Below are 14,253 nucleotides of genomic sequence, written 5' to 3' on the forward strand. Positions count from 1 at the left end.
TTTGGATTTTATGTATCCCTTTCTTTACCCCTCTCTGGCTTGCACTCTGTCTCTCTCACTCTCAAAAATAAATAAACTAAAAAAAAAAAAAAGAAATAAGGAAAGAAAATTTATTCTTGGCACAAATCTTGACACATGTTAGGTCCTACCCAGTGGAGATGGTCACTGAAAGTGTACAGTTCTATCTTCTCTGACATGTATGGACCTTGTTTGGGTTCAAGGCTTGGTTCTCCAACTCACCTAGGAACCATCTCATTCCCTTTTCCTCCACTGTATATTGCCAGTAAAGCTAATACCCAAACCAAAGTTTTAGTGAAATTTAAAAGATTGAAGCAGGTTGGGGCGCCTGGGTGGCTCAGTGGGTTAAGCGGCCGACTTCGGCTCAGGTCATGATCTCGTGGTCCGTGAGTTCGAGCCCCGCGTCGGGCTCTGTGCTGACAGCTCAGAGCCTGGAGCCTGTTTCAGATTCTGTGTCTCCCTCTCTCTTTCTGACCCTCCCCCGTCATGCTCTGTCTCTCTCTCTGTCTCAAAAGTAAATAAATGTGAAAAAAAAATAAAAAAATAAAAAAAAATAAAAAATAAAAGATTGAAGCAGGTGCAATTTTTTCCACATAGTATGTAAATAGATTAGTTTTCATTATTTCACTGGGTAAAATCAAAATAAAAGGGAAATAATCTAATTACTTTCACCTAAAAAATATATTTATTTACTTTAGATCTTGAAACAGATATTTAATAGCTATGGTGGCTTTCGTGTCAGATGCAAAGCTTCTTTCAATGATATCACATGGCAAGTTATTTAGCATGTAAGAACAGAGGAACATAAATAATCAAAATCGCTGCCTTAGCAGTCATGTGACATGACATCAAAGAACAAACCTGATGTCCCATTCATTATTCTGTTCTGTGTTGTTTTTTTCTCATGATTAAACAGAAATAATACTAACTACCTCATGGAATGTTTGTCATAACTGGCCCTGTATAAATACAAATGATAGAAGTAGTAACAATGTTAATGTCCTTGGTAATTACAATTATTACATTTTCAATTTGGTTGATAATTGAAACTACTAATACAAATTATAGCCCATGATATCAGTTTAATATGTTCTCATGCCTATCCAAATGCCACCTTATAAACAAAGCTAGCTCTCCCAGTATTTCCTTTGCATGTTGACAGTAACCACACAATAATTGAAAATCAGTTGTTTCACATAGACCCTAACCCTGCTACAAGTACTTCACAGTGGATTTGGAGATTCACATCTGCACTAATTTTACTATGTAAATTAGGAACTGAAATTACTTTTATATCACTTTAATATTTTATACAAATAATGTATGGGCATGGCATCAACAAACCACAGAGTTGAATGATGGTCCCATAACCCACTCCTCTTGAAACCCAAAGCTAATACTTCAAATTATTTTACAGTTTTTTCCAATACTTCCTATATATTTTAAACAATATGCTTATTTTCTAATGCTTGATTCTTAAATCCCAAATACCAGACCATGATTTGTAAATTAGGCCACTGTGGATGAAATCTCACCCATCCCTATATCATCAAACTTTTCCCTCCACTACTCCATCAGCAGATAATGATACTTAGGATCTACAAAGCTTGATTTGGCAAGCTTTTTGGAGAAAACTAAAAAAAAAAAAAAAAAAAAGATATGTATTTGTTAGCATGAACTGATAGGCAAATTTATTTTCAGAATTATTAGTGTTTGATTATAAGAAGAAATAATTGTCTAAGAGTAATAAAATGTATTAAACATGGTGTGTAAGGTATGCATTTACATTGATTAACAGTGCCTATATAAAATGTATAAGTTCTGATGTTGATAATATCTAAATGTATATAGAAAAATAATATATATATTTCAATAAAATCATTACAGAAATATATTATTCTTAGATATACAGATTTTTATGAAATATTTTGTATATATATGCATTTCTTATAAAGATTTTATCTATGATGAAAAAACTGGCAGGTTTGTTTTATCAGAATATGTGTTAAGTTTTTTTTAAGAGTTACAATGTTTCATTAATAAATCAGTTTGGAACAAAAAAAGGAATTAATAAAAGCTAATTTTTTTGTATGTAATATGTGTTTCTCTTTAAGGAAAGCTAAATTAATGTCCCATGGAAAATAGTAACCAAACATCTACTGATTTTTTCTTATTGGGATTATTCCCACCATCAGAAATTGGCCTGTTTTCCTTCATTTTCATTGTTCTCATTTTCTTAATGGCTCTTTTTGGCAACATGTCCATGATCATTGTCATCCTCCTGGACACTCATCTCCACACACCCATGTATTTTCTACTTAGTCAGCTCTCCCTCATGGACCTGAACTACATCTCCACCATTGTCCCCAAGATGGTGTCCAATTATCTCTTTGGAAATAAGTCGATTTCTTTCATTGGGTGTGGAGTTCAGAGTTTCTTCTTCATTACATTAGCTGGTGCAGAAGGATTACTGTTGGCCTGTATGGCTTATGATCGTTATGTGGCCATTTGCTTTCCTCTTCACTATGTCATTCATATGAGAAAAAGAGTACTTGTGTTGATGATTACAGGATCTTGGATAATGAGCTCGATCAACTCCTGTGCCCACAATGTATATGCCCTCCATATCCCTTATTGTCGATCCAGAACCATCAATCATTTCTTTTGTGATCTCCCGGCCATGTTGACACTGGCCTGCATGGACACCTGGGTCTATGAGTACACGGTGTTTGTGAGCACCACACTCTTCCTTGTGTTACCTTTCATTGGCATTGCATGTTCCTATGGCCGAGTTCTCCTCACCATCTGCCGCATGCACTCAACAGAAGGGAGGAAGAAGGCCTATTCCACCTGTAGCACACACCTCACTGTGGTAACTTTCTACTATGCACCCTTTGCTTACACTTACCTACGCCCAAGATCACTGAGAACTCCAACAGAGGACAAAATTCTGGCCGTCTTCTACACGATCCTGACGCCAATGCTCAACCCCATCATTTACAGCCTGAGAAACAAGGAGGTGATGGGAGCCCTGAGAAGAGTGATTCAGAGGATCTGCTCTGTATAAGTGTCGACAAAGTTCTCATTAATCCTGCTGCTTTAGAAATACATCATTTTCACCTTTTACACTCATAAGGAACAATGTCATTCCAAGATTCCAGACAAAGATGATATTAATCTAGAAAATTAAGATAATTGAGATATTAAAAAAATTATATTCCCAATCACTTTATATTCGTGGTAATTTTTCAATAAATGTAAATGGCATATATTTTCCCTTAATTTGTGGGTAATAAGATTTTATTAATACATTGAAATGACATTCAAAACAGTCCAACTAGATGTATTATCCATTATACTAGTTCTAATATATTTAGCAAATCTCCCCAAATAGATAAAATGGGACAAAAGAACAAGAAATATTATAACATTTATAATATATATTATAATATATATGTATATACGTATAATATATACATACATATAAACACACACACACACACACACACACACACACACATCAACAGATACTTAGGATATGTAGGTTGTTTCCCTATCTTAGCTTCTTAGCTATTGTGTATAATACTGCAATTGACATACAGACATATCATATCTTTTCCCAGTAGTGTTTTTGTATTTTTGGAAAAATATCCAGCAGTGGAATTTCTGGATAATATGGTAGTTTCATTTTTAATGTAATGAGGGACTTCCATACTTTCCTCCATGATGGCTGTACCTGTTTACATTCCACCAACAGTGAAGAGATTCCCATTTTCCCACATCCTCACCAGCACTTCTTATTCCCTGTCTTTTTGATAATAGCTGTTTTAAATATGTAAGGTGATAGATCATTGTGGTGTATTTGCATTCTATGATAATTAATGACATTGATCATTTTTTTAAATCTGTGTCCATCTGAATATTCTTCAGAAAATGACCTCTATTCGAAACTCAGCCAATTTTTTACTCATTTTTTCTTACTATTGAATTATATGTTTTCTTTTTATATTTTATATACCAGCCCCTTTTCACACATATGACTTGAAAGTATACTTTTCCCTATTCAGTAGTTTATCTTTTAATATTGTTGATAGTTCTCTTTGCTGTGATTTTCTTTGTAATAGTCCCACTTGATTATTTTTACTTTTGTTCTTTTTGTCTTTAGTGCAAGATTCAAATATATATATATATATATATATATATATATACACACATATATATATATATATACACATATATATATACTAGTTATATATATACTAGTTATATATATATATATATATATATATATATATATATATATATCTGTCTAGAAGGTAACCACTTATTTTTTCCAGAAATTTTATCGTGTCAGTTCTTACATTTGTATTTAATCCATTTTAAACTACTTTTTGTGTGTATGGTTTAAGATAATGTTGTAATGTAATTTTTTTTTTGCATGTGGCCATCCAGTTTTCCCAACTATGAATTATATACAATATTCATTTTTTGAATAGTCTGTCTTTTCTCCATAGTACATTCTTAGCTTCTTTGTTGTAAATTAGTTGACCATATATTCATGGGTTTATTTCTGGTCCAGGGTTCCTTATTCCCCTCATCTTATAGAATACATTGAATGCCATGGTGCCATGCCATTCTCACCGTTTTTGCATCATTGGAGAAGTATACATCCACACCTTCTCTACACTATTCAGGAAGCACAAAGGTATTTTAGGATCCTTGTATTATCTGAGTTTTATGGGCTGATCAAGATTCAGTACTTCTCTGATTGAACACAGACCTATCTCACTATGTCTATTATCTGGTATTCACCCATGGTTGTTGTGGTTTGCTAAGGATAATTCTGCCCTGAAATCACACCAACAGGTTCCATTGTATCTAATGTTAAAATTCTTCAGAATTGTGAACTTAAATCCCCATATATATTTTGGGTAGTTATGAGTTATGAACTAAAATGTCTTTATTTCCTATAGAAATTTATATTAGTACAACCATATCCACACACCTAATAAAATGTTTTCCTCATTTTGCTGCACACATGTGTTTCATGCTGTAAAGAATAAATATTCCCAATCGCCTGAGTACACCAGGGATAGTCTGCTCTTACGTTCAAAAGCAAGTTTTTATTTTCAGCTTTGCAAAAAATAAAACTTTAACTTTTCATAGCCTAGAATTCCAAATATTTACTGCCCAAAAATGTTCAGTAATACTCTTGGTAGAAATTTTCAATATATTCAGACATCTGGTTTCTCATTCTTCCCATAATAAATCTGGGAATCACTTGTTATTTTGCAAAGTAAAAATGTAAACAGAATTAAATATTGAGAACTCTGTTTATGTCCAAAAGGTAAAGAAGAAAAGGGACACATGGGTGCCTCTGTCGGTTGAGTGTCAGACTTCAACTCAGGTCATGAGTTCATGGTTCACGAGTTTGAGCCCCACATTGGACTCTGTGCTGACCGCTCAGAGCCTGGAGCCTGCTTTGGATTCCGTGTCCCCCTCTCTCTCTGTCCCTCCCCAGATTGTACTCTGTCTCTCTCTGTGTCTCTCAAAAATAAATGGAACATTGAAAAAATTTTTAAAGTTAAAGAAAAGTATAGGAGAAACCATGGGCCTTAAGATTAGAGATATTTTGGGGGCACCTAGGTGGCTCAGTTGATTGAGCGTTTGACTACGGCTCAAGTCATGATCTCACTGGGTTTGTGAGTTTGAGCCCAGCATCAGGCTCCTGTGCCAACAGCTCAAAGCCTGGAGCCTGCTTCTGATTCTGTGTCTCCTCCTCTCTCTGCTCCTCCCATGCTCATGCTTTGTCTCTCTGTCTCTCAATAATAAATAAACGTTTAAAAAAAAGATTAGAGATATTGTCAGGTGAATATAGAGCTCCATATCTTACTGTAGCAATGACTCATTAGAGCAGATATAAGAGCATGAACCAGTGTTGAAACAGGACAACCTGAACTATAATTGATTCATTGCTAAAGTCTTATTGTAGACAACTCTGAAGGTTAAAATCTCCAGAAGAATCCTGAAATAAAGAGTCCCTATGGTTTTAGAGGTCAGGTTCCCACAGTAAATCCTAGGGGGAAAAATTACTAAAGCTTTCAGCAGGGAGAAGGAAAACAAGAAAAAAATAAATACTCCAGAACACTCTTAGTTTTACCAAGTTGTGCCCTCGGGAGAAACTGTTAACCGGAGCCTAACATATTAACTTGCCCTAACATGGGTTAATATCACATCTTGACCTGTGGAAATAAAAATACCCAAACACCAAGAAGCCTTCCACATGGGAGAAGAAAAACACCCAACTCCACCTTAAGTACACATATTTCCCCCCTTGAAGAGACAAGATGAGAAATGTTTGTGAGTTTCACAGTCTTGAAACACAAGCTTATTAAAAGTTAAAGACAGATCATAAGAGTATCAAATGTTGTCTCCTCCCCCACATACCTACCTCACCATCAAATAACTAAAGGGCTTTATATACCATTTATTTTAATGGTTGCATAATCTCTCGCCATCAAAAAAATTACAAAACACTCTAGAAGGAAATAAAATTGGGAAGAAGCAGAACAAAAATCAGAATTATATGTGGCAGAGATGTTAGAATTATTAAACCAAGAATTCTATTTTTTATTTAAGTTTTTACTTAAATTCCAGTTATTTACCATGTAGTGAAATATTGGTTTCAAGAGTAGAATTTAGTGATTCATCACTTATATGCAACACATAGTCCTCATCACATCAAGTGTCCTCAATACCCATCACCCATGTAGCCTACACACCACTCACCTCCCTTCCAGCACCTGACATTTTGTTCTTTATAGTTGAAGAGTGTCTTATGGTTTGCTTCCCTCGCTGTTTTCCCATTTGCCTATGTTCATCTGTTTTGTTTCTTAAATTCCACATATGAATGAAATCATTTGGTATTTGTCTTTTTATGACTGACTTGTTTTTCCTTGCCTAATATACTCTAGCTCCATTAGTGTTTTGCAAATGGCAAGTGGTTTTACAAATGCATCAGTTCACATTCCCAGTAACAGTATATGAAGGTTCCCTTTTCTCTCCATCTTTGTTAACATCTATTGTTTCGTGTGTTGTTAATTTTAGACACTTGAGAGGTGTGGGGTGGTATCTCATCATGCAAACCAGGATTTAAAACAAAAACAAAAACAAAAACAAACTATTATTAAGATGCTAAGGTTTGTAACAGATAAAGTGGACTGCATTCAAAAGCAGATGGCCAATGTAAGCAGAAGTATGGAAATACTAAAAAAAAAAAATTCTACGTATTTAAAAAGAAACAACACAGTAACAAATGTAAAGAATGAATGAGGAGCACCTGGATGGCTTAGTCACTTAAGTGTCCAACTCTTAATTTCAGCTCAGATCATGATTTGTAGTTTGTGAGATTGAGCCCGAGTTGGGCTCTGCATTGACAATGCACAGCCTGCTTGGGATTCTCTCTCTGTCTCTCTGTTTCTATCTGTGTCTCTGCCTCTGTCTCTCTCCACCTCCTCTGCTTGCTGTCTCTCTCTCTCTCTCTCAAAAAATAAATAAATCTTTTTTCTATTTGAAAAAAATAATGAATGAGAGGGGCTTATTACTAGACTACACATGGATGGAGGAAGAATCTCTGAGCTAGATTATGTATCAATAGAATGTTCAAACACTAAACAAACAACATCAAAACCGAGATTACTCAAGACTGTGTGACACTACAAAATGTGTAACGCATGCATAATGACAATACCAAAATGGGAAGAAAAAAAACAAGGAAAAAATAATTTATGTGTGAAGGCTAACCAAGGATCAGGGAAGCACAGAGAATGGCAAGCAGGAGAAATGCAAGGCAAAACAAAACAAACAAAACACACGACCATAGAAAGAAGGAAAGAAAGAAAGAAAGAAAGAAAGAAGAAAAGAAAGAAAGAAAGAAAGAAAGAGGAAAGGAAAGGAAAGAAGGAAAGGAAAAAGTGAGAAAACTAATAAACTTGGGTTTATCATTTTCAAATTACAAAAAGTAAAGGTAAAGAAAAAGTCGTTAAAGAAGTTTGGGAAGGGACATATTACATAAAGAGGACCAAAGCTAAAAATTACTTCTGATTTCTCAGAAAACATTTAAACAGAAAAGAGTGAAATGAAATATTTAGTGTGTTGAGAGAGGAAAACAAAACAAAACAACAACAATAACCTAGCATTCTGTATTCTGCAAATTTCTGTCTTAAAAATTGAAGGAGAGAATGGGGCTGAAAGATGGAAAAATGGTAAGAAAAACCTAGGCCCATGTCCTCCCATTAAAGAAAACTAGATAGCTATCAAATCATTGTAAATACCCTGGAAATCATTCTGAAGGCTGACAGATCAAACTCCACAACTAAAGGGAAAGAAGAAGCCACATGGAAAAAGAAAGGAAGTGTGAAAATGTGGTTTGTTGGGGAAAGGGATCACAGGTTCTGCAGAGGGGTTGGAGCCCTGATTGCAGTGAAAGGTGAGAGACAGGAGCACACTGGGGAGAATATTTCCCACAAGGCACTGGGTGGGAAAACCAGAGGGGCTGATTTTTGTGAGTTCTTGCAACTAGTGGGACTTGTTAAAGACTGGAGGGTTTTTTTTGTTTGTTTGTTTTAAGTTTTATTTATTTTTACTTATTTTATTTTTTAAAATTTATTGTCAAATGAGCTAACATACAGGACAGTCTTGGAGTCAGTAATAGAATCCTATGATTCATCGCTTTACATAGAACACCCAGTGCTCATCCCAAAATGTGCCCTCATAAATGCCCATCACCTATCTCCCTCACCCCTCAACTCCCCTCAACTCCCCACTCTTATCAACCTTCAGTTTATTCATGTATTTGAGAATCTTTTAGGGTTTTCCACCCTCTCTGTTTATAACTTATTTTTCCTTCCCTTCCCCTATGGCCCTCTGTTAAGCTCCGTAAATCCCATATATGAGTGAAATCATATGATATCTGTCTTTTTCTGGCTGACTTATTTCACTTAGCATAATACCCTCCAGTTCTATCCATGTTGATGCAAATGGCAAGATTTCATTCTTTCTGGTCACCAAGTAGTATTCCATTTGATATCTATTTATCTATCTATCTGTAAATATTGGGATACAAATCAGCACTCCTGTATCCTTTGGATAAATTCCCAGTAGTGTTATTTCTGGGTTATAAGGTAATTATATTTTTAATTTTTTGAGGAAGCTTCACACTGTTTTCCAGAGTGGCTACACCAGTTTGCATTCCCACCAACAGAGCAAAAGGGATCTCCTTTCTCCATATCGTTGCCAACATCCATTATTTCCTAAGTTCTTAATTTTAGCCACTATGACCATGTGAAGTGGTATATCATTGTAGTTTTCATTTGTATTTCCATGATGATGAGTGATGTTGAGCATCTTTACAGGTGTCTGTTTGCCATCCGAATGTCTTCTTTGGAAAAGTGTCTATTCATGACTTCTGCCCATTTCTTCACTGGATTATTTGTCTTTAGGGTGTTTAGTTTGGTAAATTTTTTATAGATTTTGGATACTAACCCTTTATCCAAAATGGCATTTACAAATATCTTCTCCCATTCTGTCGGTTGCCTTTTAGTTTTGTTGACTGTTTCCTTTGCTGTGCGGAATCTATTTATCTTGATAAGGTGTAAAAACATTCTATGCTCATGGATTAGAAAAACAAATATTGTTAAAATGTCCATACTACCTAAAGCAATCTACACTTTCAATGCAATCCCAACCAAAATAGCACCATCATTCTTCACATAGATTAAAACAAACAAACAAACAAAAAACAATCCTAAAAGTTGTATGGAACCACAAAAGACCCTAAAGAGCCAAAGTAATGTAGTTAAAGAAAAACAAACCTGGAAGCATCAAAATCCAGAATTTAGTGTGTATTACAAAGCTATAATCAGCAAGACAGTATGGTATTGGCACAAAAACAGACATATAGACCAATGGAATCCAAAAGAGAACCCAGAAATGGACACACAAATATATGGCCAAATCTTTGACAATGCAGGAAAGAATATCTAATGGAAAAATACAGTCTTTAGCAAATGGTGCTGGGAGAACCAGACAACAACATGCAGAAGAATGAAGCTGGACCATTTCCTTATAGCATACACAAAAGTAAATTCAAATGGAAGACAGACCTAAATACGAGATAGGAGACCATCAAAATCCTAGAGGAGAAGACAGGATGTAACCTTTCTGAGCTCAGGTGCAGCAACTTCTCATTTGACATGTCTCTGGAGGCAAGGGAAATAAAATCAAACATGAACTATTGGGACCTCATCAAGACTGGAGTTTTAAATGACAGTGTGTTTGGCTGGAATAGAGCCCTGTGGGTGCTACCCTACTCCCGAATAGAAAGCAGGGAATGTGAAAACAGTCACCTGAAAAAAACCTTGAGCACAAGATTGTGTAGGGGGGGGGAGATAATTTCCTCTTCTTAGAGGAAGTCACTGAAAGATAGTGTTCCTGGAAATGCCTCTGTGGTTACAAGGACCTGGTCAGTGTCACTTGTCTCCCCTGATCCTCAGCATAAACACAGAGCGCTGAGTCCACACAAGCTGCCTGTCTTGCTTACATCAAGTGCCACAGCTCTATGCTGTGGCATAAATACCCTACTCAGTCAAGCTTGCCTTAGCCTCAGCACAGTGGAACCCTTCCCCGGAAGACCACCACACAACCCTGCCCACAGCACAATTCTTACAAAAGTTCTGTGGGGCCTCACTTCTGATGGAAGTGGTGTCAGGTTTCCTTCAATGCAGACCAGAGCACATCTAATTAAAACTCACCACTTTCAGGCCAGGAACCACAAACTTCCCACATCAAGCAAGAAAAACATCTGCAGATGACTGGCTTGAAGGACAGAGCAACCAAAACACAGCAGCAGAGTGCATGCAGCACACACCAGAGACACTCCCCAAAGTGTCAGGTCCTGGACCCTATGTGACCTCTTTTCATAAAGCCATTACTTTCAGTAACAGGAAACATAACTGGCTTTTCTAAAGCCATATACAAAATGCCAAGAAGGAAGAGTTCATTCCAAATGAAAGAACAAGTCCACACCTAGAGATTTTAGTGAAACAGATAATAGTAACATACCTAATGGAAACTTTAAAGCAGTGATCAAAAGGATACTCACTTGGTTTGAAATAAAATAGTTAAGGGACACCTGGGTGGCTCAGTCGGTTAAGCGTCCAACTTCGGCTCAGGTCATGATCTCACGGTCTGTGAGTTCGAGCCCCGCGTCGGGCTCTGCGCTGACAGCAGGAAGCCTGCTTGGGATTCTCTCTCTCCCTCAAAATAAACTGAAAAAATTAAAAAAAAAAAAAAAGAAATAAAATAGTTAAAAAAGTGTAAGTCAGAAATGAAAAATGCAATAACTGAGAATGGAAACAATTTGATGTAATGAACGCAAGGCTGGAAGAAGCAGAGGAATGAATAAGTGATATAGAAGACAAAATAGTGGAAAAATTAAACTGAACAAAAGAGAGGAAGAAGAATTAAGGAACACAACTATAGACATAGGGAACTCAGTGATTCATCAAAAATAATAACCATCTTAATATAGGAGTTCCAGAAGAAAAAGAGAGAAATAGGGGTTGAAAATCTGTTTGAAGAAATAATAGATGAAAACTACCCTAATGGGGGATTGAAACAGACATCTATATCAATAAGGCACAGAAAACTCCTCAAAAAAAAAAAAAAAACAAGAACAAACGTAGGCCCACACAAAGACATATGACAATTAAATTTGAAAAAAAAAAAAGTAGTAATAAAAATTCTAAAAAGAGCAAGACAAAAGAAATCCTTAGCTTATAAGGGTGGACCCATAAGGGTAGCTGCAGATATTTGAAAGGAATTTGGCAAGCCAGAAAGAAGTGGCATGATGTATTCAAAATGCTGAATGAGAAAAATCTGCAGCCAAGAATATTCTATCCAGCAAAGCTGTAGTTCAGAATAGAAGGAAAGATAAAGATGCTCCCAGATAAACAAAAGCTAAAGTAGTTTATAACCACTGCACCAGACCTGCAAGATACATTAAGGGAACTCTTTGAGTGGAAAGGAAAGACCAAAAGTACAAAGACAAGGAAAGAACATTAAGCATCTCCAGATACAATGACAAAACAAGTAATAAAATGGCACTGAATACATACTATCAATAATTACTCTAAATCAAAATACATTAAGTGTCAGAATGGGGGGAGGAAGTCCATACATTTGCTGCCTGTAAGAGACTCATTTTAGACCTAAATACACCTGAAGATTGAAAGTGAGAAGATGGAGAAATATTTATCACGCAAATGAATGTCAAAGGAAACTCAGAGTAACAATTCTTATATCAGACATACTAGCCCATAAAACAAAGACTGTAACAAGAATCAAAATAAGGCACTATATACCCATAAATGGGAACATTCAACAGGAAGATCTAACAATTGAAAATATTTATGCACCAAGATGTTAGCACCCAAATATATAAACAGATAATAACAAGCATAAAGGAACTTATTGATAATAATACAGTAATAGTGGGGAACTATACCACCCCACTTAACTCAATGAACAGATCATCTAAGCAGAAAATCAACAAGGAACCAATGGCTTTAAATGATACACTGGACCAGAGGGACTTAAGAGATAAATTTACATTTTATCCTGAAACAGCAGAATACATATTCTTTTCAAGTTCACATGGTATATTACCCACAACAGACCATATATTAAGTTACAAATAGTCCTCAAGAAGTACAAAAAGATTTATATCCTACCATGCATATTTTCCTGCCACAACACTATCAAAATTCAAGTGAACTGTAAGAAAAAATTTGCAAAGACCACAAATACTAGGAGGTTGAACACATTGCTACTAAACAATGAATGGTTAAACTAGGAAATCAAAGAGGAATTTTTTTTTTCAACGTTTATTTATTTTTGGGACAGAGAGAGACAGAGCATGAACGGGGGAGGGGCAGAGAGAGAGGGAGACACAGAATCGGAAACAGGCTCCAGGCTCTGAGCCATCAGCCCAGAGCCCGATGCGGGGCTCGAACTCACGGACCGTGAGATCGTGACCTGGCTGAAGTCGGACGCTCAACCGACTGTGCCACCCAGGCGCCCCCAAAGAGGAAATTTTTAAAAAATACTTGGGAATAAATGAAAATTAAAACACAAGGTTCCAAGCAATGGTGACAGAGCAATAGTGGTCCTAAGTAAGATGTAAACAGTCATACAGGCCTACTTTAAGAAACAAGAAGATTTTCTTTTTTTTTTTTAATTTTTTTTTCAACGTTTATTTATTTTTGGGACAGAGAGAGACAGAGTATGAATGGGGGAGGGGCAGAGAGAGAGGGAGACACAGAATCGGAAACAGGCTCCAGGCTCTGAGCCATCAGCCCAGAGCCTGACGCGGGGCTCGAACTCACGGACCGCGAGATCATGACCTGGCTGAAGTCGGATGCTTAACCGACTGCACCATCCAGGCGCCCTACAAGAAGATTTTCAAATAAAGACCTAATGTTACACCTAGAAGATATAGAAAGAGAACAAAAAATGAAGCTTGAAGTCAACAGGAGGAAAATAATAAAGATTAGAACAGAAAGAAACGAAATAGAAACTAAACAACAACAACAACAGAACAGATCAATTTTAGCAGCAGTTGGTTCTTTGTAAAAATTAATAAAATTGATAAACACATAGCTATACTTATCAAATAGAAAGGAAAACAGACCAAAATAAATAAAATCACAAATTCAAGAGGAGAAAAAATAAACAATACCATAGAAATAAAAACAATTATAAGAGAGTATTATCAAGAACTATATGCCAACAAATCAAACAACCTGGAAGAAATGGATAATTTCCTAGAAACATATAAACTATCAAAATTGAAACAGGGGGACACGTGGGTGGCTTAGTCAGTTGTATGTCTGACTGTAGCTCAAGCAATGATCTTATGGTTTGTGACTTCAAGCACTGCATGGTGCTTCTGCTGTCAACATAGAGGCCCCTTTGGATCTTCTGTACCCCTCTCTCTCTGCCTCTTCCTGCCTTGTGCTCTCTTTCAAAAATAAATAAATCTTAAGAAAAGAAAAACTGAAGCAGGAAGGAATAGAAAATTTGAACAAGCTGATAACCAGCAAATAAATTGAATAAGTAATAAAAAATCACCCAAAAAGCAAAAGTCCAGGCCAGGTGGCTTCATGGGAGAATTCT

At 36.1% G+C, this 14,253-nt stretch overlaps 1 protein-coding gene across 1 annotated transcript; it reads left to right on the forward strand.

Moving 5' to 3' along the window:
- Positions 1 to 2,152: 2,152 nt before the first annotated feature.
- LOC123598338 (olfactory receptor 2L5-like) lies at positions 2,153 to 3,085 on the forward strand. Its single transcript, XM_045478485.1, has one exon. The coding sequence runs from the start codon at positions 2,153 to 2,155 to the stop codon at positions 3,083 to 3,085; it is 933 nt and encodes a 310-aa protein (XP_045334441.1).
- Positions 3,086 to 14,253: the final 11,168 nt, after the last annotated feature.

This window comes from Leopardus geoffroyi, chromosome A1 (genome assembly GCF_018350155.1).
Source record: "Leopardus geoffroyi isolate Oge1 chromosome A1, O.geoffroyi_Oge1_pat1.0, whole genome shotgun sequence".
Lineage (NCBI taxonomy): Eukaryota > Metazoa > Chordata > Mammalia > Carnivora > Felidae > Leopardus > Leopardus geoffroyi.

Bases quoted from the DNA above. Each gene is read 5' to 3' on its own strand.
- LOC123598338 (XM_045478485.1), top strand. From the start codon at position 2,153: ATGGAAAATAGTAACCAAACATCTACTGATTTTTTCTTATTGGGATTA.